Raw genomic sequence first — 21,270 nt, 5'->3', positions numbered from 1 at the left:
GAAATTGTTACAAATCTTTTATTAAGATACTCATTATTTGTTCCATTTTTGACATTTTCTCTATGATTTGTATTCATTTATCTTAAAGTTGTTAATGTGCAATTACCTTTGATAATGTTGGGTCACAGTTACAGGGCTTTCACAAAGTTATTGGCACTTGGAACACAGAAAGAGGAGGATGAGCAGTACAGGAGGTCCACTGGTGCTACAGGGTTACAGAGGGCAAAGAGCAGGGGCAAAGACATGGGCAGACCAATAACTGCACAGGTTGTGAAGAGAAGCATTGTATCTGGGTAAATATATACCTCATGCTGCGAGTGCACAACAAACAAACTATGTGTGCGTCTATATATAATATACAGTATTTATCTATACATGTATATAATCATATTTATATATGTACTGTTTAGTGACAAAAGGTTCCCAATGCCGTGCCACACCTTATCCATTCAAGTGTGTAGGTCTACATTTTGTAAGTGTAAACACGTACGCTGCAAGGTAGAGAAATTGCTTAGAATGTGCAATAAAAAAAAGCAAGAGAGCTCTCAAAAGAACACAAATTAAAAACGAGTAACACCCACATACCTAGTGATGATGGAGGACTGAGCGACTGAGCAATCAAGTTATGAATAAGGGAGTTTTTGGCTGCCAGTGAACTTTTACTTCAGGGTGAAACCCCCGAAATGTCCCGGAACTACATTTTATTTCAACTGAACTTGTTGAACTGATGGCGACATGGGCCCTAATCACTGTTTATATGTAGTAAAAGCTTTGAAGCTGTAACAGCAGCATAATCTTACTAGGTCAATGGTGCAGTGGGGACATTTCCGTATACGGGTTGGGCAGCTGCTTCATTAGAGTCGACACCAATTCGCTGGCGTAGCTGAGCTCTCGTTAATGACTCACAATACAGTACAAGTCATTCAGTGGGTCACTGAGTAATATGATTACTGTGGGAGAAAAACAGAAACGTGTTTCTCACGTTGAAATCTTAATTGGTCATATTTTATCTTATTTGGAGACTCACTGACAGTTCTTCTGAGTAATAGTATGTAATAAAGCAAACTTTTCAGCTGATTATGGCAACTTTAACATGCCTGGCAAGTCTGGTGATTTGAAAAAAAAATTATAGTCATACTTAAAACAATGTGAAGCAACATCTTGTGAAAACCTCTACACAAATTAAAGCTACACATTATAATTCAGCTCAAACATAAACCACTGCTTTGCCTTTATGAAGCGCATGAATAAACTTGGAGGAGTGAAACATGACACCAGCTGCATAAGGGACAGGAAGCACAACAGTCTTCAAAGATACTTGAGGTATGTGGGGGAGGGGTGCTCATGTGGCATCTACAGTCAAATGCAAAACTGAGGTTTCTTTGTTATTACCCTTAATGAATGCTCACAAGGTACTGCATTTATGTCTCATCAATATACTGTATCACCCACCTAAACCAACCTAGAATTTGAAACAATAATGAAAATATGCTGAGCTAGAATCTTTATCATGCCACTAGTCATTTTATTTCTTTTCAGTAAGACTTAACTGCCTTTGATAGGAAGCATCGGCATCTTCCTGGCTTTCAAACTCTACCTCTCTACACAAAAATAGAACCTCTATGGAAAAAAAGAATTCCTGAAAGAGAAAGTAATCAGTTGTCCGTGCGAACGTATCAGGTTAAGAACACATTCCGAGTCAGACCCGGACTACTTTCAGGTTTTTCCACCTGCAAATGTAAGAATGAATCCCCTGTACTGACCTCCGTCCTTAACAGATTAACATGCATTCAGAAGGTTTCTAGCAAACACCAACTTCCACATACAAAAGGGTCAGTTGTTGACATTTCTTAAATCAGACACATTCAGCAACAGAAAAAAGAAGAACACTTGGGATTCAACTCAACAGTCTTTTTGATTATTTACAGTAGGCGTTCGTGCCACTACTAAACGACAAATACAGGCAGGCATGGGAGAAAGAAAAAAACAAACAAAAAACAAAAAAAACCAAGGCAAATTCCACCTAAAGGGGTTTGATTGCTACACAACACTTCTCAAAAGGTGCATGAACTACTAGTTCTTCTCAATAAGGTGCAGAAACCACCACTCTTATCGCTCATGGAAGGTGCAAAATCATTTCAAACTTCAAAATAAAACTCATTTTGAATTTCCAGATGAAAGAGGTGGTGCATTGCATACATGAATAAGCCACACACCAAAGACACATCTGCACAATACAAACTTGGCTTTCTTACCAGAGAACTATGTCGAACACACACATACACACAGTACCATTACAACCTTTTTGCTTCAAGCAGCATTGCCTCCCTGTGACATCACTGTGCCCACCAGCTTATTGACGTCAAGATTTGAAAGATGCTCTTGTTCATTTCGCAATTATTTCTTGTGAACGTCACTTTGTTCCTCCCTCCTTTTAGTAATTTTTCTTCGAAGGCTAAACTAGCAGAGCTGTCAGATAAATGTAACCTATAAATGTCCAAAAGTAATCTTCAAAACTGTGGGCCAATGCTGTATCAAAGGAGGCGAATGTTGCAGGTTCACAACCTAACAAGAAATGCTAATCATAGTCACAGTCGTGCCAGCGGAAGCAGTCTTATTATTCCTTTAAAGATAGTGAACAAACGATGAAATGTGTCAAATTTAGCAGTTCAACTGCTCATTCCATCACTTTCACTGTAAAATAAGGATAAAAATAAATGACTGAGGTTCTTATAAGACTCCTTTCATTATTATTATTGTACTCCTGCAAAAATAGCACTTTTCCTTACTTGACAAGCCCTCTTTCAATAAAAGCTGAATACTGAGATTTTAAAACAATCCCTCTTGCTCTCTTTGCTCACACCATTCTAGGCATGGGCACTTGTATAAATATAGTTTTTGTCTTCTAAAAATATGACCATCTTTGATTACCTGTTGCCCTTCAAATTTCATTTTTTTCCCCATTACAATCTTCTGAGTAAAAAGCTTTCACCCTTCCTACTGGATCACTTTTCAGTTCACAGACAGAGAAACATGCAAAGAAAATAAAAATAGGCAGATGAGATATATTTCTATAAGACAGCACACAGTGAAACACTCGAGTGAGATTCTCTGGTCTCAAGAAAGGTGAGGTGAGGCTGAAGAATACTTGCAGGGTGATCAGTGGAAGATGCAAGAGGAGGAAGAACAGGTAGTGTTACTTTGTTTTAATAATGTATCTATTTTGAAATTTAGTTTCTTTCCCGAGGCTGGAATACAAGTTGTCAGGGTTGCATAGAGAAAAATGCCACCGACACTTACATTCAATATACCCGTCACTTCTGCTCCTGGAAATCTGTCCATCCAGCCATCTCTTCCTCCTCAGGCTGCACCAGTAACTCCCTGCCCTCCCCCCAAACCACCAGCACCTCAGGGAATGTATTTAATATGCAACAGTGGATGCGCTTACACACCTTAAAAAGACAAGGGGAGGCAGAGGGCAGTTAGGACACAACTAAAGACCCTCTTACGCCCTTCCTTTCCTTGATTACCTCCATTATACAGTCAAAGCAAAAAAAGACTTAAGTTTTCAAGTCCTGGTTACATCAGGGCAACAACTGTTGACCCTAACAGTGTAGTATAGACAGTCAAGATGTGAGAGATCAGCGTGGGCCAAAGAGTGAGAAGGCAAGCGCAACTGGGGAATACTGGTATGTGCGTCACCAAACATTCAAAATAACGGTCCTCCGTCCCCACCCACACCTGGTAGCGATTCACCTGAAGAGCCGCCCGACTCCATACCAGCACCACTGGCGGACTCCAATGAGGCAGGGTCGAAGGTTGGATCCGCCCCCAGGGCGTCTTCCTCTGTCTTGACACTATCGGGAAGGAACGCAGAGTAAGCGTCACTTTCCGCCATCAGTAGCTTTAGCTTGGGTATCCAGCTCTTACGGACCACACGTCGGGCATTGGTGCACATGTCGGCTGCAATGGCGTTCATCTCGCTCTCTTTGAAGCTGGTTGCGAAGTTCTGGCAATAAACTGACAAAAAAAAGGGGGAAAATAATTAGGCTGATCACACTTTTATGATGTGACTGGAGCCAAGAATGAATTTCACGAGTGTACTGACAGATCCTTTTGCCTGTCTTCTACCCAAAAACAGACAAAAGCATCACTTTCACCAATATTTGAATGAAGATGGATTTATTCTAAGTACATGCACATACTACAGTATGATCTGATCTATTATTGATGCTGGCAAAAAAACCTAAAAGGGGTAATAGCTTTGTTAATAAATATATTTAAGGACTATACTGGATTATATGGGACTGACAGTATAAAAGTGAGTCAATTTTTTATGGACCGCCTGCAATCCTTAGGTCCTGCTCTAAATTTAGATGGTTGCCAGGCAACATAATATATCAGATATATCCCAATATTCAAGTTTTGTGGATATAAATTAAATGCTGCAGTCACAGAATGAAAACAATACAATGTTGCAAGAAGGAGTATAAATGCAGAAATGCTAAAAATCGATCATATTAATGCATTTGTAGGTGGCTCCTAGGCAGCATGATGTTGTCACAATGGCTGATATAGATAAGAACCTTCAGGAATCTAAGACGTACCTGTGTGCCAGGTTTAGCTGCTGAACTACTGATTGTATAGGAGGAGTTAAAGGACAAATAGGCACACAGAGGCCTGCTGTATGAGAGTTACAGTGTTTAGGGAAATGACTACAGCTATGGCTTTTTCTTTTTGGTTTTAACCGCGACAGTCTCTATAGAAGTTTGCACACAAAAAACTTCCGACAGTTTCAAAAGAATCAGATGAGGATATTTCCATAGTTGTCCCTATTTATGTGTAGCATACAGCATGAAACAGGCTGCTTTAGAGGTGTTCACATTATTGGAATTAACTCTGTGGCACAGTCTATGGAAATGCCTGCAGAGAGAGTGTGGAGGAAGCTGAAGTGACAACCATTAGGCAATATTCCTGTGTTATTACCTGCGTGTACCAAATGATCGCCTGTGCTATTTGCTTATTGGCACAGTTTGATATTACACAATCTCCGCAAGTTAAAGAACACTGCAACTCGACTGGATCGGACATCTTCCTTCTCATGAGCACCTCTGCTGAGTAAGTTCTAGAAATGATCAGGGCTGAAGAGCATATGTGAAAACGACTCATGACTGACAAAAGAAAGTCTATTCAATATGCGAATCAACACTTTAAGTGCTCGGTTTAAAATTCACCTGAAACACTTTAGACAATCGCAATCTTTTATAAACACCAGCCAAGTTATTTACCCAGCTGTCTCTCATGTTCAGTGTTTATTATCCTGGCTAAAGTTACAGTATGCAAAATGCATAAGAAACCCCCAGCACATGTGGCATGACCTCAATAAAGCAACAATTGTTTTGCTGACTGATTTCTAGTAAAAATCTACTTCAGGGGAATGTTTTTAATATTCACTACTGAAATTGCTTGGTTTAATGGGTGGCACAGTCAGTTTTTTTTCTTGTTTTTCACCCACAGGGGTTTTGGCACATCACCTACATGTAAGGTGCCAAGAGAATGATAGAGTATCCCCTCCAGGCATGTTCAAAGACAAAAATGCTATGATTTGCATAATATTTTGGGCAGGAGATGTTTTTCTGCAAATAATAAAAATTAAAGTAGTTCTGTTACCTTCTTAGAAATTCTAAAACAAGGTCAGGCTTCAACTAGCAAAAACCTCAGTGGAATACTGAACCCAAGATCCAATTAATGTAGTCCAAAAAAAACTAAATGTGAAAAGCTAGAAAAATGTAAACTTTCAAGTCAACAAGGACAAAACAGTCACATTTAACTTGTTTACTGGCTCACACCACAGTAAATATGCTCTGTACTGGGCAGAATAACAACGTGGCATACTCCACAACTCCATCAGCTACAACCAGTCATGTGATGCATGGCCATTTTTAGTTTGGTATGATCCAGTAAACAAGTGAAATATGATTATTTTGTCTTTAACAACTCTAAAAATATATTTTTTGCTCAGCCCTCGATTGCAAACATGAACATACATATTTTTTTTGGTTTAGGTTTTACAAAAGAAGACTGCTGAAAGTGTTTCATGTGCTGCTGAAATGCTATTCACAATGTATTATGTGTGTTGTGCAACACAGGCTTCAGACTAGTAGTGATGTCACGAGTCCCGCTCACAGCTACATGTCTTTAAATCTGATTTTATGGTGAGCATGGATACATTTTCCACTTTCAGCAAGGTTTTACTGAAAAAGCACAGCTGTAAAGAAAAAGGGCAACTCTCAAAACTCAAAGCTGTAAAACCTCCTATAAGCAGGACAATATCTCTGTTCTGGTGTGTCTGATGTCAAATCTTGATTTCAGGGTAAATGTTACTATCTAGCGGTCACAGAGTGCCAAACACTAATCATACCAATGCAAATCTTATTTATGCTTTTAAAACAACAAAACCAAAAAACCCCAAACTATGCTTGTTTTGTTGCTGCTGTGAGGCACGTTGTAATGTGGATTTTTTTTTAAAAAATTACTAAGTATTAATGAAGATTAATATTATTGTTGTTACTATTAGTACTATCTAAATGTACCTGAAAGGAAAACTGAGACATTACACAGCTAACTCATTAATTCAGCTACGGTTATGATACGGCTTAGTTTACAGTGTAAATACACAGTGTGTGCATGCAGTGTGAATGCATGTACATTCCCCTCCATCAGTACATGCACAAATTGTTTGCATGCTTGTGGGCAAACACCCACAGACAGACAAAACATGTACGCTCACATTTGACTGCATGGAGCACTCTGTTGTCCAAGGGCTTGCGGCTCGGGTCATTGGTGGACGAGCGAATGCCTGTCCCGCAGCTGTTGGCCAGAGTGTTCCTGATACATCAAAAAAAATAAAAATAAGAAAGAGGTAGACAGAACAGAGGAAACACAAAAATAGTTGATTTAGCCTTCATATGCCAGCAGATTAAAAAAAAAAAAAAAAAGGAAAACAAAAAAACTTTAATTTCTATATTAAAACTACGCTTTGCATGAAACACTTGCATAAATAGACCCAGACAAATCGAGGGAAGAAGCAAACCTGTCAAAGAAGGCGGCCAGCAGCCTCCTCAGCAGCACCTTGTGTCTGGTCCCTGCACTCACATGACAGTTCATTAGCTGAGCTCGTGATATATACACAGAAGTACCTGCAAAAAATCCAGAAAGAATTGAGACCATTTATTATCACTGTAGATTATCTACTGAGATTATCTGCTATCTCGCTTTATGGCATTTCCCTTCTTCAACTTTTGTGGGTCAGGTGCAGCAATGATACAGTCAGGATCTTCGCTTTCGGTTACTGGAATGGAGAGTTTGTTTATCTAGCGACAGCTCTGATTCATATCACACTGCAGCTGTGGGTGGGGAGAGAGAAGCCTGTGCGCCAGTTAAATGTCACAGCTTTGAGGTTTGATTTGGTTTCATTACTTCAGTTTATTCCTTTGACTTTTACAAATGTAGTATAAAACTACCCTGAAACACTTGCTTCAGGTTGCTCTGTGACAGGCACATGCTGCTGCAGAGTAAAGTGTGTAACCCCACTGGTAAGGTAACACGCACAGTCACAGTATGTCCTTGACATAAACAAACTGAGTCACATGTGCAATACAGCCCTGCTTGCCAGTGCCAATCTCAGTCATCTGAGGACAGCGTCCTCTGAAGATATGAATATATATCAGTGCTACCTGCCTTGTCCTATTTAGACCTCATACTATACTGCCTATATGTATTTAATAGTTCAGCTCTATCTTTAACCATAATGTCATTCATTTCCAGACTGCAGACTGAGGCAGATAAAATTATTCACCTAAAAACAACACCAAAATAAAATATATATTTATTTTTATTTTATGTTATATAAGATTTGTCTGTCCTCTTCCCCTTATCTTTATCAGGGTTGTGGGTGTGCTGGAGCCTATCCCAGCTATCATGGGGTGAGAGGCAGGGTACACACTGGACAGGTTGCCAGCCTGCCGCAGGGCTAACACAGAAAGACAGATAACCATTCACACTCACATTCACACCCATGGGCAATTTCACAATTATCAGTTAAAATAGCCCCACTAACTGCATGTCTTTGGACAGTGGGATGAAGCCTGAGTGCCCATGCAAAAGTGGGGAGAACATGCAAACTCCACACAGAGAGGCCCTGGCCAGATGTTGGAGTCAAACTCAGGACCTCCTTTCTGTGAGGCAACAGTACTAACAACAACACCACCCTGCTGCCCTTGTGATATCAGATAAATATATAAATAAGATAAGTTAGTTTGATAACATATTTCTGATATACGCAGTACTGTGCAAAACTCTTAACCGCTGCTCATTTCTTTATCTTTATTTTTGCTTCCAAGGAGCCAGACTTGTAATTTTTTTTAACGTGGTCTTGAGCAATAGTTCTTCCGGCTTTCTGAAGAACTACTTTTCCCTGGACATCAGCTTCTTCGTTTATTCATTTTCAGTCCTTGTTGCTGACCATTTGCAGAGGAAGGATTTTTATATGTTAAGCCACTTAACACTGACTTAACTAAAATTAAAACTAAAAAAAAAAAAAGATACAGTATCGTAACACAGGGATACCAAATATCAATATAGTACGAAGAAGCAGCAGGCTCGTGTCATCTGACAGGAAGCAACCTTTCTGCAAGTAGTCGCAGCCTGACTTGGACTGACAGCAATCTCCCTTAGACAGAATACTGAAGGTTTACAGAAACTTTTAATTTAGAAATGCAGACAGATTTCCAACATGTTGCAATCAGTCGGAATGAGCCTTTATGAAGAAGGATAACTTGTGGGGACTCAACACAGCTGACTGCCAGCTGGCTGTATTCTGGTTATACTCATATGGAGCAGGAAGGTTGCTGAATGCAAATGTATTAGTTTTGATAATTCAGTGACAGTGTTGGTTTGCTTCACAATCTAATTTTGAAGCAAAAAATAAATAAATAACTGAAATGAGATAACTTTATCGTATTGGATAATATCAGTACAAACAAAGTTTAATTTTAGGGACATAATGTGCAGTTGGAAAACGTGATAAATCACAATATATTTCACCGCAACACTCAGCATGCGACAAAATGTTAAAAATTGCAATAATATCGTACCATGAGTGAAGCATTGTGATAATATCGTATTGTGGAGTATCTGGTGATTCCCACCTGTAGACTCAACACTGGGAGAAAAGGCTGAGGTACGCCAAATTACACAAGAACTGGACTGAAAATCAGTATCCACAGGTCTTATGGGGTAATGAACCCAATTTGGAATTCTTTGGTTCAAATTGTTGTCAGTGTGTATAGAGGAGGAGGACTGAGCATGCATAACGATATAGGTCAGGAGAGAGATACAACACTGAGTGTCTACAACCTATAAGCATTTCAGTCAGATGTGTCAGATATCTTGTTAAAACTGATTAAATATACGAACACAGAAATATATTGTCAGATTTTGATCCATTATGCAAAACCATCTGGAAATCATCTAATTGGAAACAGCTCAATTTTTCAGCATGACAAGAATTCCTAAAACACTGCCAGCACAGTATAAGCAGGATTTGAAGCAGCTTGGCTATATTTACGAATGAGATAATGACCCAACGACAGTCTGGTATAAATGTATCTATGATTTCTGTAGTTTAGATCAAGGTAAAGACTTCATTTTTGATACACTTGTAGCAGAATCAAAGTATTTTTCTTTCTTTCTTTCTTTTTTTTTTTTTTTTTTTTTTTAACAAACCACATGCTAAATATTTTGTTTTGACACTTATGGACAAACAACAAATTAAAGAAGAAAATCCAACAACAGTATCAGGCCACCACAACAGCTATGCTGCACTTTAGATTCTCAGTCTCTGGTACTTCACTAGAAAATATATTTTTCCTGTTTTGTTGTTGATGGTTGACGATGGTTGTAGAAGATGCTTGATTCTCATCAACCATCAACCAATTCAACTCGACTGAGAAGAGGCGATTTGAAAGCCAAACAGTGAACATCAGTTTTATATCCAAACTATTCAGTGACCCCTTGTGCTCTGCAGATGGGTGGAGACCACTCCCAACAGGAAATGTTTCATCATAAGAAAAAGGAGATCACACATGGCATTTTCTTTCTTATTCCTTGCTTGCCTCTAAAGATACAAGCAGACCCAATCCACAAAAGCAAAAAATCCCCCCCAACAGCATCACAGAGCTGCTGGATTCCCTTTAGTGTAAAGGTCGACGGTTTCAGTTTTTCTTTCATCCGTCACCCACCTGCAGGTTTCTCATGTTAAGTTTGACATTTTGGAGACAGCGAGCCAAGACAATTCTATGAAATTTGGATATTTTTGTCTCTCAAATCGAATCATTTTGAATTTCTTTCTTTCTTTTTTTTAAATTTAGTTGTAAATATTGCCGTCTTTAGGTACACACACACACACACACACACACACACACACACACACACACACACACACACACACACACACACACACAGAGAAACATACCTGAGACTAACTCTAGTTTCTCAGCAGGATCTCCTTCCTCGTATAGTTTGGGATGACAGCGGTTGCCTATTTGGGCAATAAGTTCTGCAGGAAGACACGAAAGATCTCTGCCACGCATCCGACCTCGCGTCTCCGTGTTATCTGGCAGAGCCTCAACACGCTCACCAGCAGCTAGAAAATCACCATATGGAAAAATTTCGAATCAACTATAAAAATATATTTATGAGAATATTTTGTGCTGTTACAATGTCTCCACAAACCAAAAAAAAGGATACAAATATGTAATCAAGGTGTAATGAAAAACGTCAGCTAGATATATTTGTATGTGTTGTTATAACTATTCTGTCCATTACCTGCAGCTCCCATGTTGAGCATACTGTACATGGTGTACATGTTGCAGATTTGTCTGTACTGCTCCTCAGCACTTTCATCTGTCCCCTCCTCTTCTTCTTCATCATCATGGTAGCTGATAGGTGAGTCACTAGCGTAGGTACTCAGGGTGCCAGGGCTGGCGCCCTCTGACATGATAAGCCCTGCTGCAGAATTCCCGTTGGTGCTGGCACCGCCGCCAATCCCACCACCGGCCACCATTCCCACGAGGTTGGTCGTGGTGGCACCCATACCCACAGCCAGTCCGAGACCTCCGGGGCTCTGGATAGCGCTGCCCCGCACTGCCTCCTGGGAATAACGGGCTGCTTTCCTGGCACCTCCTCCTCCCCCTGAGCCTACCCCACCTCCATCTCGGGTGCTGCCACCCTCCCATAGTCGCTTGGCTACAGGAGTGCAAACCACTGAGTAAGGAGTGGCCGCCTCTGGTTGGCTCGCTGGCTGCTCCGTCTTAACTCGTGATACCAGAGGGAGCGGCGTCAGACAGGAGGCGGGCCGAGCTGCACCGTTACTGGTCTGTGTTACAGGGCTCTGGGGCTCTGAAGGTGGGGCCTCCTCTCCATGAAGGCCCTGAGAGTCACAGCTGGGGGAGGATACCTACCAATAAATGCATATATCAACTTTGCGTCAGCAAATAGATAGATCTTACCTTGCAGAAAGTCTCAAAACAGAAATCTCAAATAACCTGTATTTTACCAGTTCAAATTGATGAAACAATGACTTTAGGTTTTCTGCTACTTCACTTTCTATTTAGCTTTACCTTGAGGAAGAATTCAGTGCCTTTTTCCATGATCTGTTGGATTTGCAAGAAGCCGGCAGTATACATGAGGAGAAACTGGTCCCCCACCGTCATGCTAAGACGGCCTGTGTAGCAGAAAGCCAAAATCTGCTGGAAGCTCTGAGGCTGCACGGCCGGCGGGAGCTCCACTACGGTTGGGCTGGCCTCACTGCTTCCGCCACCTCCACCATTGCTGTTGTTGCTGCTGCTGAAAAGATCCCGGAAATAAGAACTGCTAGCAGCCAGAACTGCTCGATGAGCCTAAGAAAAAAAGAAAAGAAAAAGAAAACATAATTTAAAAATGATTTTACATATTACAATATACTGATTTACTAAGGGCTAGTGAGATGTTTTGGAGATTTTATTTTCTCACGGTATAGCTTCGTTTAAACAAAACAACAACAACAATAAACAATACTTTTAAGATTAGGTTTAAAACTTCCCTTTTTAATAAAGTACATAGTTAGGGCTTGATTGGCTGACCCTCAATCCTCCCTTTGTGACACTGCAATAGGCATATGGCTGCCCCTCCCTGCCTCCCCTCCCTGAGCCTGGTTCTGATGGAGGTTTCTTCCTGCTAAAAGGGAGTTTTTTCTTCCCACTGTTGCCAACGCCCTTGCTCACAGGGGGTTATATGATAATTGGGGTTTTCTTTGTTTTCCTGTATTATTAACCCTTCTGACAGCTTTTGGTAAACTGCTTCTACACCAGAGGTGAGCAACTCCAGGCCTCGAGGGCCAGTGTCCTGCAGGTTTTAGATCTCACCCTGGGTCATGGCACCTGAATCAAATGATGAGTTCATTACCAGCCCTATGGAGAACTTCAGGACATGTTGAGGAGGTCATTTAGTCATTTGAAACAGCTGTGTTGGATCAAGCACACATCTAAAACCTGCAGGACACCAGCCCTTGAGGCCTGGAGTTGCCCACCCCTGTTCTACTCCCAGCCAATGATTTATTAACATATTGATTTAGTAGCTCTTCAGTGTACTTTCATTTTTAAAATACTAATTGAGTTCTTTCAATGTCCCTGAAAAAGAAGGCCCTACTCAAAGTGAAAGATCTCAGAGAAGGTAAAAAAAAAAAAAAACCTTAGTTAGAGGCCAATATTTAACTGAGGAATGAATACAATGCACAAATTACATTGTCTCTAATGGACAGGATAACTCAAACTACTCAGCAAATGAAAGAAAACCTGTAACCCGTAAAAAACAATCTTTAAAACAAACATTAATAACATCTTATATACTGGAGCTAGAGACTTGCACAAATGTGGATTCACACTGAATGATGCATCATCTGCCTCTGCTGCAAAAAGTTACATGTTGCAACATCCCCCCCACCCAAAAAAAAAGAAAAAAAAAAAAAAAAGGAAAATGTCCAAACAGCAGTTCTTCTGAAGAATAATGACGTTCCTTTTCCACGGAGCACGACTGCCACAGGACTTTTTGTTTACACTCGGGTCTTTTCTTCTTCATTATAACCACGACCTTCAGTCAGTTGAGTGCAAAGAAGAGAAACAGTGCACCAGTACCTTGAAAGCATGGCCCTTGACCACCACGGACACATCGCAGTAGAGTCCCTGCAGCCGCTGCTCATTCAGACACTCTAGAACGTTGTTGCCGAAATTTGGGATCGCCATCTGGAGGGTCTGGGCCATGGTGCGCCTATGCACACCACCAAAAAGGTCTTGTTGGGAATGAATAGAGACAGGCAGAAACAAACAAAGAGGACAAATGAGGAAGTGAATAGATCCAAATGCTGGTTACTGAAAAACAGGATTGACTTCATATATGGAAATACTGAGCCAAATTCCCACTCCCCCAAACACGCTCTTTTTCTCCACTGAATTTTTCCCCATGATACGGAAGAGCACCCAACGCAAACTACATGTATAATCAGACCTTTTTCATACAAAACAACTACAACTATTATCCAACCAACCCAAATAACGATGGTTGATATATTTCTTTTTGCACAGGATTTTTGTTTTAATTCAGGTAACTTCATACTTCATATTCACAATCCAGTTCTTCATACATCTTAACTGAAAGCCTGTTCAATAAGGAGACCACACTAAACTAAACTTTCAGTGCGCTCCATGTTAGAACTTCTAATATGTAATAAGTAATTGGCAAACTCATGCTAAGAGAGTGGATGCCTCGGGTGCTGCCTCCTGCATGTTTCAGCTAGGCCACATGTGAGAACGGGCAAAGATATAATCGCATGTGAAAACCGCCGTCATTTACCAAGTATGAGCTCCTTCCTGTTGGTCTTGCCGATATGTGGATAAACTTTGACCATGAGGCTGGTCAGAAAAGAGCAGGGCCGCCACTATACTTGCAACTGGTAACAGTTAGGAGACCTTTGACTGCACCACTACAAACAATATGTTGAAAGGCCGTCTCCAGATCTTGCTTTGATTTGCCAAAGAACTCGGAATGAGAATATTTATACGGCAACTGTGGAGTAGTTCTTCATGAGACATTTTGATACATAATAAACCTTCTTTGTGAATCACTTTTCAGTGGGTTACATCGCTTTAATCATGATTGCTGTCGCAGGTTTCAGCTTCATCTTGTTTCATTGCAGTGATGACCCCCCCCACCCCCCACCCCGTAGGCAGTGTGAGGTGAAGGTGTAATGTAACACAGCTATGTTAAAAGACAGAAAGCTCAAAGAGAAGCTAAACAGCTGAGGAATGTCAGAACCTCACATTAACACAATGCAATAAAACGCCGAGCAAATCTAACTGGCCTGTTTTATTACTGTTAGGCCAAAGTATTCATAATGAAATGCCTGTCTGTTAAAGGAAGGTTCCCCACAATTAAAACAATATATCTCTTGAAAAACCCAAATGACATGGGCCGCATTTTCTCCTTCGCACAGTCTACCGAATAGTATTGGCAGGCTCGCAGCACTCTGATATTTCAAACTAGGTTTTGTTGAAACGTCCACAGGATAATCTACATTTCATTAATCCTATACGTCACTTCAGCCTTTCAGTAGCTGTTGGTGCCGGGCACCAACAGCTACTGAAAGCCTTTTTATTTTCTGTGTCTTCTGTGAGCTATATAATCCCATGTCCTCAGATAACTGGGTCATGTTCTGGTATTCTATGTGCAAACGTGTGTTTGTGTGTGTGGCCTAAACAAAAACCACATAGCATGTTTCCATTCACTTCAGTCAACAGTCAGAGGCAAACATGCCCCCCCTTTGCCCCATATCCGCTCTAAGATTGATAGATTATGCCTGTCAATATTAAATTAAAATGAGCCAACGTTCCCTCTGCTGTGGCTATGAGGGCTATAAGCAGGGTATATTACATTACTCGCTTGATACTGTGAAGGTATGTAAACATGCTTCGATGGTGTTACACCAGCTATGCTTTGTGATGGCACGTTCTATAAACAGCAATTTCGGTGGTGCCATTCACATGCATGTATATGCCCTCTGTACCCTCAATAAGAGCAATGCAAACAACAGATCCATTGATCAGCCTACATGGCATTGCACTGCTCGTGCTTACTTAAAGCACAAGGCCCGTCATAAGTATTTCTATGCACGCAGATGAGGGTACAGGTCTGCAATGCAGAGATATATTACCACTTAAAAGTGTTGCATGAATGCTTGCTGAACCTACATGCACCCACACATAGAGCGTTATCAGTGTAAGATACTATCTGATAATGTGAGAGCAAAGTGACTGAAGCCCACCCTGTGAGAGGCATAAAAAGCAAACTTTAGTGTGACTGACTGATGAGGGTTGAAGCGAGCCAGCCCATCATATCCAAAGCCTTTCATTTGGGACCTCGCCAAGCTCCAGGGTAAAGAGAAATGCTCCCTTTGTCTCCATCTCACTCAAGCTCCCCTCTCCCTCATACTAAAACACAGATGCGCACACACACAAACTCAAACAAACCCACAAAAGGCACACTGAGTCACACACAGACATTAGACAATACTGCTTGTTTACAGTTTGGCGAGCCACAGTAAGCACACATGGTTGCACATCAAGACACACAAACGCTGGGCCGAGAGCAGGGGTGTGTTTGCACAGTTTGCCCCAACAGTGAGCGAGAATGCGAGAGTGTGCACGCACATGTGTGTGTGGCCCTGTGCACTAAGGAGGGGCAGCGGGGGCCTGTAGGGATGAGAAGAATAATCTCAGGTCCTTAAATATATACAGTAGAGTGCAGCAGCAACAGCGTGAGCAAATGAAATTCACCCCAACTAACCCTGTAGCTTAGCTCTCATACCAGCGAGCCCTGGGAGGAAAGTAGGTCAGACATGCAACATACTAAAGACCTTACATTTTTAATAGCAGCCTTTAGAATATTTCAAGGGGGGCTCAGTTGTGTTATGATGGACTGGTTCTCAGCCTATTTTGAAACTTATTCCACCAAACTCTTATGCTGGTTCAAACCTTTCAGATCATTATGTGGAAAAGCCCCTGATGCAGCTGGCACACACAGTTCCCTCTATAGGCATTTCCTCATTATATGCGCCCATGCTTGCATAGCTGTGCTCCTGGCAGGCCTGACTTTTGCTTATCCTCACAGCAAGAAGCCTCTGATTGTTTTACAAACAGACTTTTTTAACTTCACATTTCTGATTTTTTTTTCCTTTAATGTGTGTGCCTCTGTGCTGAAAGTGTTGCCAAATAACGTGGAGAAGGATAAGGAGTTGTTTAACCCACCTGGGAGTGTCCGATCCGTGCCTACCCAGCCGGGAGGCTACTGGGAGGTAGGGACAGCATGGATGCGTTAAGGGGGAATCCAGGATGGCGTGCGATTGTTTACGTGCCCTTAAATGGCAATCGGTTAGACGAATCTAAAGTAGTTTTACAGGAATCGGGCCACTTCGGGAGTCCCTATCCCCCCTCCATCCCCCCTCCTCCAAGTGGCTGTCAGCGCTGAAATATCTGATTGCCCTCTCCTTCCATCCGCAGCACGGCCTATGGGAGGTGGCTAACGGCTAAAGCTAACGCCACAGTTAAAATATTTTGGGTTCGCCCGGCGCACCATCCACCTCACGCACAGTCAGCCCCAGCTGCACAATGTCAAGCATTTCCGCACTCACAAAGGTAAACAAAGCACTTACTGGCCGAGCGGACGAGGTAGCCGTGCTGCGACGCCGGTTAGTCAGGCCCAAAATGTTGCTTATTTAAATATTTTGGCGACGGGGGAAATCGCTCCCCCTGCCATTCTCCATTCTACCGACATCAACAGGTCATCCCAGGACACGCAGCAGCTGAGGGCGAGCCAGACGGAACCAGTGCGGCACGGAGCAGGGGGGGTGGTTGGTGGGGGGAGCACAACAAGGCACAATTCTTTTTGCAGCCGGCGCTCACAAGAGCTGCCGTGCCAAAAAAAAAAAGCGAGAGACAGAAACAAACTGACTGCCGTTGAATTTTCTCATGTTTTGTGAGGCTCGTTAAGTTAAACGTGTTCTGCTCCGCTGCTGATAACGAGATATATTTTTATTATCATTATTATTGTTAGGCTGAAAAAGGCGATAGAAAGTTTAGATTGTGCCAGCCTGGACCGGCTTTCCCCTTAAAGTCGCGCACTTATCCCAAACTTTAATTGCCCCACTGCTGCTGGTGCTTCTGCTGGACTGTCCCCCCCTCCTCCTCCATCAGCCTTAAAAATCTAACGGTGACCACCCCCTCCTCCTTCTTCTCCTCCTCCACCGCCGCTGCCGCCGGTGGATCGTCAAACGACCCTACCGACTGACTGACGGCCAAACAAGACACTCACCCCCTCGCTGGGAAGCTGATGCAGAGCGCTGGTTCGTTTTTCCTCGCTCCGGACAGCCATTCAGTGGGAGCGGAACGGCGATAGAAGAGCCATCGAGGGCGGTACAGTATCCCAGGGGATTGCGGAACGCAGAGCCACCGATCGCAGCGAACAGCAGAGGAGGAAGACAAGCATGACGCGCTCGTCATTCAATCGCATGATCGTTGAGAGCGCAGCCTCAATTTGGGGGAGACCTATCCCACGGCGTAGACTGTTTGCGCATTGGCACAGGCTGCGTGGAGGAATTAGTCTGAGTCTCTCTCTCTATCTTGTTCTCTCCCTCTCCGCAAATGAACTATGGAAGTAGGCCGTGTGTATGTGTATATGTTTCTCTGTGTGTGTGTGTGTACTTATTTAACTTAAGTGAACTCCGCGGGCGCATATAAAGTAGCGATAAAGCCGCACCCTTGTTGGCTGTAAACAAGTGAAACCTATCATACTTATACAGACATATTTGCCCAATTGGCATACAGTTATAAACCGTGCAGTGGCGTTATTTATAGCAGCCTATCTATAGAGTGCTCTGTTCTATGAATTCTTTCTTTTTTTCACCCTGTAAGCTGGAGGCACAGCGAAATCAAAATCCGAATGGACACAGTGCACGCAGAAACGCAAACCTGTGTCATCACAGGTTTGTTAATAAACGCCATCAAAAGAGCACATTCCCCAAACGTGGACATCATCATAAGAACAAGAAAACTCTATGACTATATATACTTTGATAATATAATAATTCCATATATCTGGCACTTAAACCTCGCACTATTCTGTTCACGTGCTTTTGCCAAATGCATATTTCAATGTGGGTACCTAAAACCCTCGTAAAAAAATCTCGTAATTCTTTGTTTTTACATTCATCGGGCCCCAATACGCTCAAATATCAAAGAGAAATTAAAAATGCATGCCGAGTTCGGGTCTTAGGAGGTTAAACCTTTTGAAGAAAAATGTAAGAAAGTTGCTGATGAATTTCAACTCAGTGCTTCTTCTGGTAATAATCTGATGTAGAGCATTAAGATTTGAATGTGAGTTTGCTTTACTTTGATTTACATTGCATACTTTCAGCACATTCAGTCTGAAATAAAATAACAGCCAAGGCATGGGTTCAGCAGTGACTTCATCTGTGTTACTGAAGTTAACTGATTGCTGATTACCTGATAAACAGGTAATCAGCAATCAATGGAACTGACTGGAATTGGCCCCCTAATGTCAACCTTGGTAACTATTAAAACTGAGGAAAGTCTCTAATACACAAATCAACATTTTCACTGGTCTTCTGGTCTTGGCCCCTTAAGTTACCCAGGGGCCTCTGACCATGCCTCCTTTATATTTTCTTTTTCACTTCATTGAAGTTTCCTTCAATGAAAGGGAAGTAGGACAAATGCAGAATCATTTCAGGAGTGTCACCCCAATACATTTCTCACCAATACATTTCCTCCTTATCATTGTAACCTTAATAGCATTGTAGCTTTACAATAATGCACTTATTTATCCAAAAATGGGGAAATTATTGTATATATAATAATTTTTGTTATTCATCCATGGATAGATACATTTTCTTTCACTTATCCAATTCTGGGTCACGGATAGCTCGCACATATCCCAGCTGTCACAGGGTGAGAGGCAGGGTATACCCTGGACAGGCTGCCAATCTGGTTATTGTTATATTCATTATTACTACCAGTTATTTATTAATTTGTATTTTCTCTTTGATTATTTTCTTTCTTGATCTTCTTAAACACAGCCTCAGCTTTTGCTCTTATGCATTAAACATCTCAAAGAGTCACATCTTAATATCCAGCTGATCTACACTGTAAAATGTAATATTGTATTTAATTAAAAATATTAAATAGGCTGAACTCAGTTTTTATCAATTTGTTATCAGAACTCGATTTAAATAAGTTACCAGTACTTTTTATGCAAAAATGCTGATAAACTTAATTTATTTGAGTTGTCTTAACTTAGAAAAACTAAGTAAGCTGGAAGTTTTGCTTCTCAGGGCGGAAGGATGAAAGATGTGTTTTGAAAATGCCACGTGACTACCGTCCTCCTCCCTCTTGGATCAGTCCGCATGTTCATGGTGCCAGCATTTATTATGGAATATGTTGAGCAAACCTGGAAAAGCGTCAGCTCAAGATATTGTTGTTTTCATTGCTGTGACTCTTTACCTGATACACTGACTTGGTGAGTAAATGTTTACTCTTATTCAAACTGATTTTGTGGCTTCTCTTAGTTTAGCACCAGGTTTATAATCTTGCTAGCTAGTTAGTGTTAGCCTAGCGTTGCTGCTGCCGCTGGGCTCATGTTACTTAAAAATTAACACCACAGCCTTAAAAACCTTACATAAAACTATGTCTGTGAAATTTTCTGTTGATTGTTTGAAATAAAAAAGTGAGATAAGAGCCCAGACAAAATTCTTCGGGAGGTGCAGCCGTTAGGGGTGGGGTGTGGGGGGTATTTTCAATCCATAGCCATAACTAACTAACTATATATATATCATGTTTAACCTGAGTAGCAAAAGAGTGCAGGGGGATTGAAAAGAATACGCCAGGAGTTAGCTGTGCTCCCGGACTCTATCGAGCCTTGACCTCCCGGTCAGCTATCGCGCTGGTGGATAACAGAGCTCTCCGAAAACGTGGAAGCACTTTTGCAAATATGTGATATTTTGATAAATTAAGTAGATATTTGAGCATTACACAGCTACATTCTCGCCTGAAAATATCTTAAAAGGTTATTTTGCAACCCAGAAAGGGTAGTCTGGGGAAAAGGAGGAGCACATTTGTCGTCTGGTGTTCCAGATCTACTGGCGTTTAGATCAACTGGCGTTGGTCAACAGATGTGTGGCAGTCTTGCGTTTCAGGAGCTGCTACCAACAAACCAGCAAAAAAACGCCAAATGTGTCATCTGTGACACTTGTGAGGTTATCTCAAACACACTCTGTCAGTCTTGATGCTGTCGAACAACAAAATGTTTAAAAATGTGGCGAGTTTACCTGATGATATCCTCATGCGCGACGCGATCGCGAAAACATCAAACAATTAGAACCACGTCGATGTTGTTCACAGGACAGCAAGAGTAAACGATCGGGAGACTCTTGTCGTCGTTATCGTTCCCCTCGCACGTTTTATTTCTCCGGTTTCAGCGTTTTTGCTTCACAACTACAGCTTGCAGTTTACTTTGTGTGTACTAACATGGACTCGAGTCAACCAGCGCCACCTCTGGCCAAGTGCCACAGCCTACAGCCAGATCAACTTGTGACACACATCTGCACCACGTTTGAATTCGTTTCATGCACATTTGTACCTTTCAATTGTGTCCGTTTGTTTGTCATGCAAATAAACCTTTGAAAAGAACGAAATTATATCATATATTTCCTATTGGCCTACATTTGTACAAAATTCCAAATTATATATACAAAGTCATAGAAATCACCACTCCAATTGGTCATCATGATTTTAATATTCTCTTTTTCCATAACAATAAAATACGCTTTGGACAAATATGACACATCAATATTTCATCAGTGTTGTCACATCACATCCTGTAAGCAGAGTCTGTCTGTGTCTTTTCTCTGGAAATGAATATTTCCAGCCAATATAGGCAATCCATCAACATGGCTGGAGAGTTGGTAGTTATATACAGTCTGTATAAGTGTGGTTAATCTAATGAACATTTGTAAGGAGATGGCAGTTACTGTGAATTCACAGCAGTTACACAGTGATTAGTAATAAAAAGCCAGTGAGAGTGAGTGGATATAAGAAAGTCAGTGACTCA

The 21,270-nt window shown here is 41.5% G+C and overlaps 1 protein-coding gene across 3 annotated transcripts; it reads right to left on the bottom strand.

The window, feature by feature from the left end:
* Positions 1–17,775, bottom strand: nacc1a (nucleus accumbens associated 1, BEN and BTB (POZ) domain containing a). Of its 3 annotated transcripts, none has more exons than XM_006791616.3 (8): positions 17,461–17,775; positions 13,233–13,387; positions 11,682–11,960; positions 10,888–11,518; positions 10,535–10,705; positions 7,094–7,199; positions 6,791–6,888; positions 1–4,020 (listed from the first exon to the last, which is right to left on the bottom strand). In XM_006791616.3, the coding sequence occupies exons 2-8, from the start codon at positions 13,356–13,358 to the stop codon at positions 3,710–3,712; spliced, it is 1,722 nt and encodes a 573-aa protein (XP_006791679.2). In that variant the 5' UTR covers positions 13,359–13,387; positions 17,461–17,775; the 3' UTR covers positions 1–3,709. The 3 variants fall into 3 exon arrangements, with proteins under 3 accessions (XP_006791679.2, XP_006791680.2, XP_087695862.1); XM_006791617.3 differs by lacking the exon at positions 17,461–17,775 and adding an exon at positions 16,802–17,429; XM_087839736.1 differs by lacking the exon at positions 17,461–17,775 and adding an exon at positions 16,398–16,780.
* Between the last annotated feature and the right edge of the window lie 3,495 nt (positions 17,776–21,270).

Source organism: Neolamprologus brichardi, chromosome 4 (assembly GCF_056152115.1).
Source record: "Neolamprologus brichardi isolate AB-2024 chromosome 4, ASM5615211v1, whole genome shotgun sequence".
Lineage (NCBI taxonomy): Eukaryota > Metazoa > Chordata > Actinopteri > Cichliformes > Cichlidae > Neolamprologus > Neolamprologus brichardi.
This window is presented reverse-complemented; position numbering and strand designations above follow the sequence as displayed.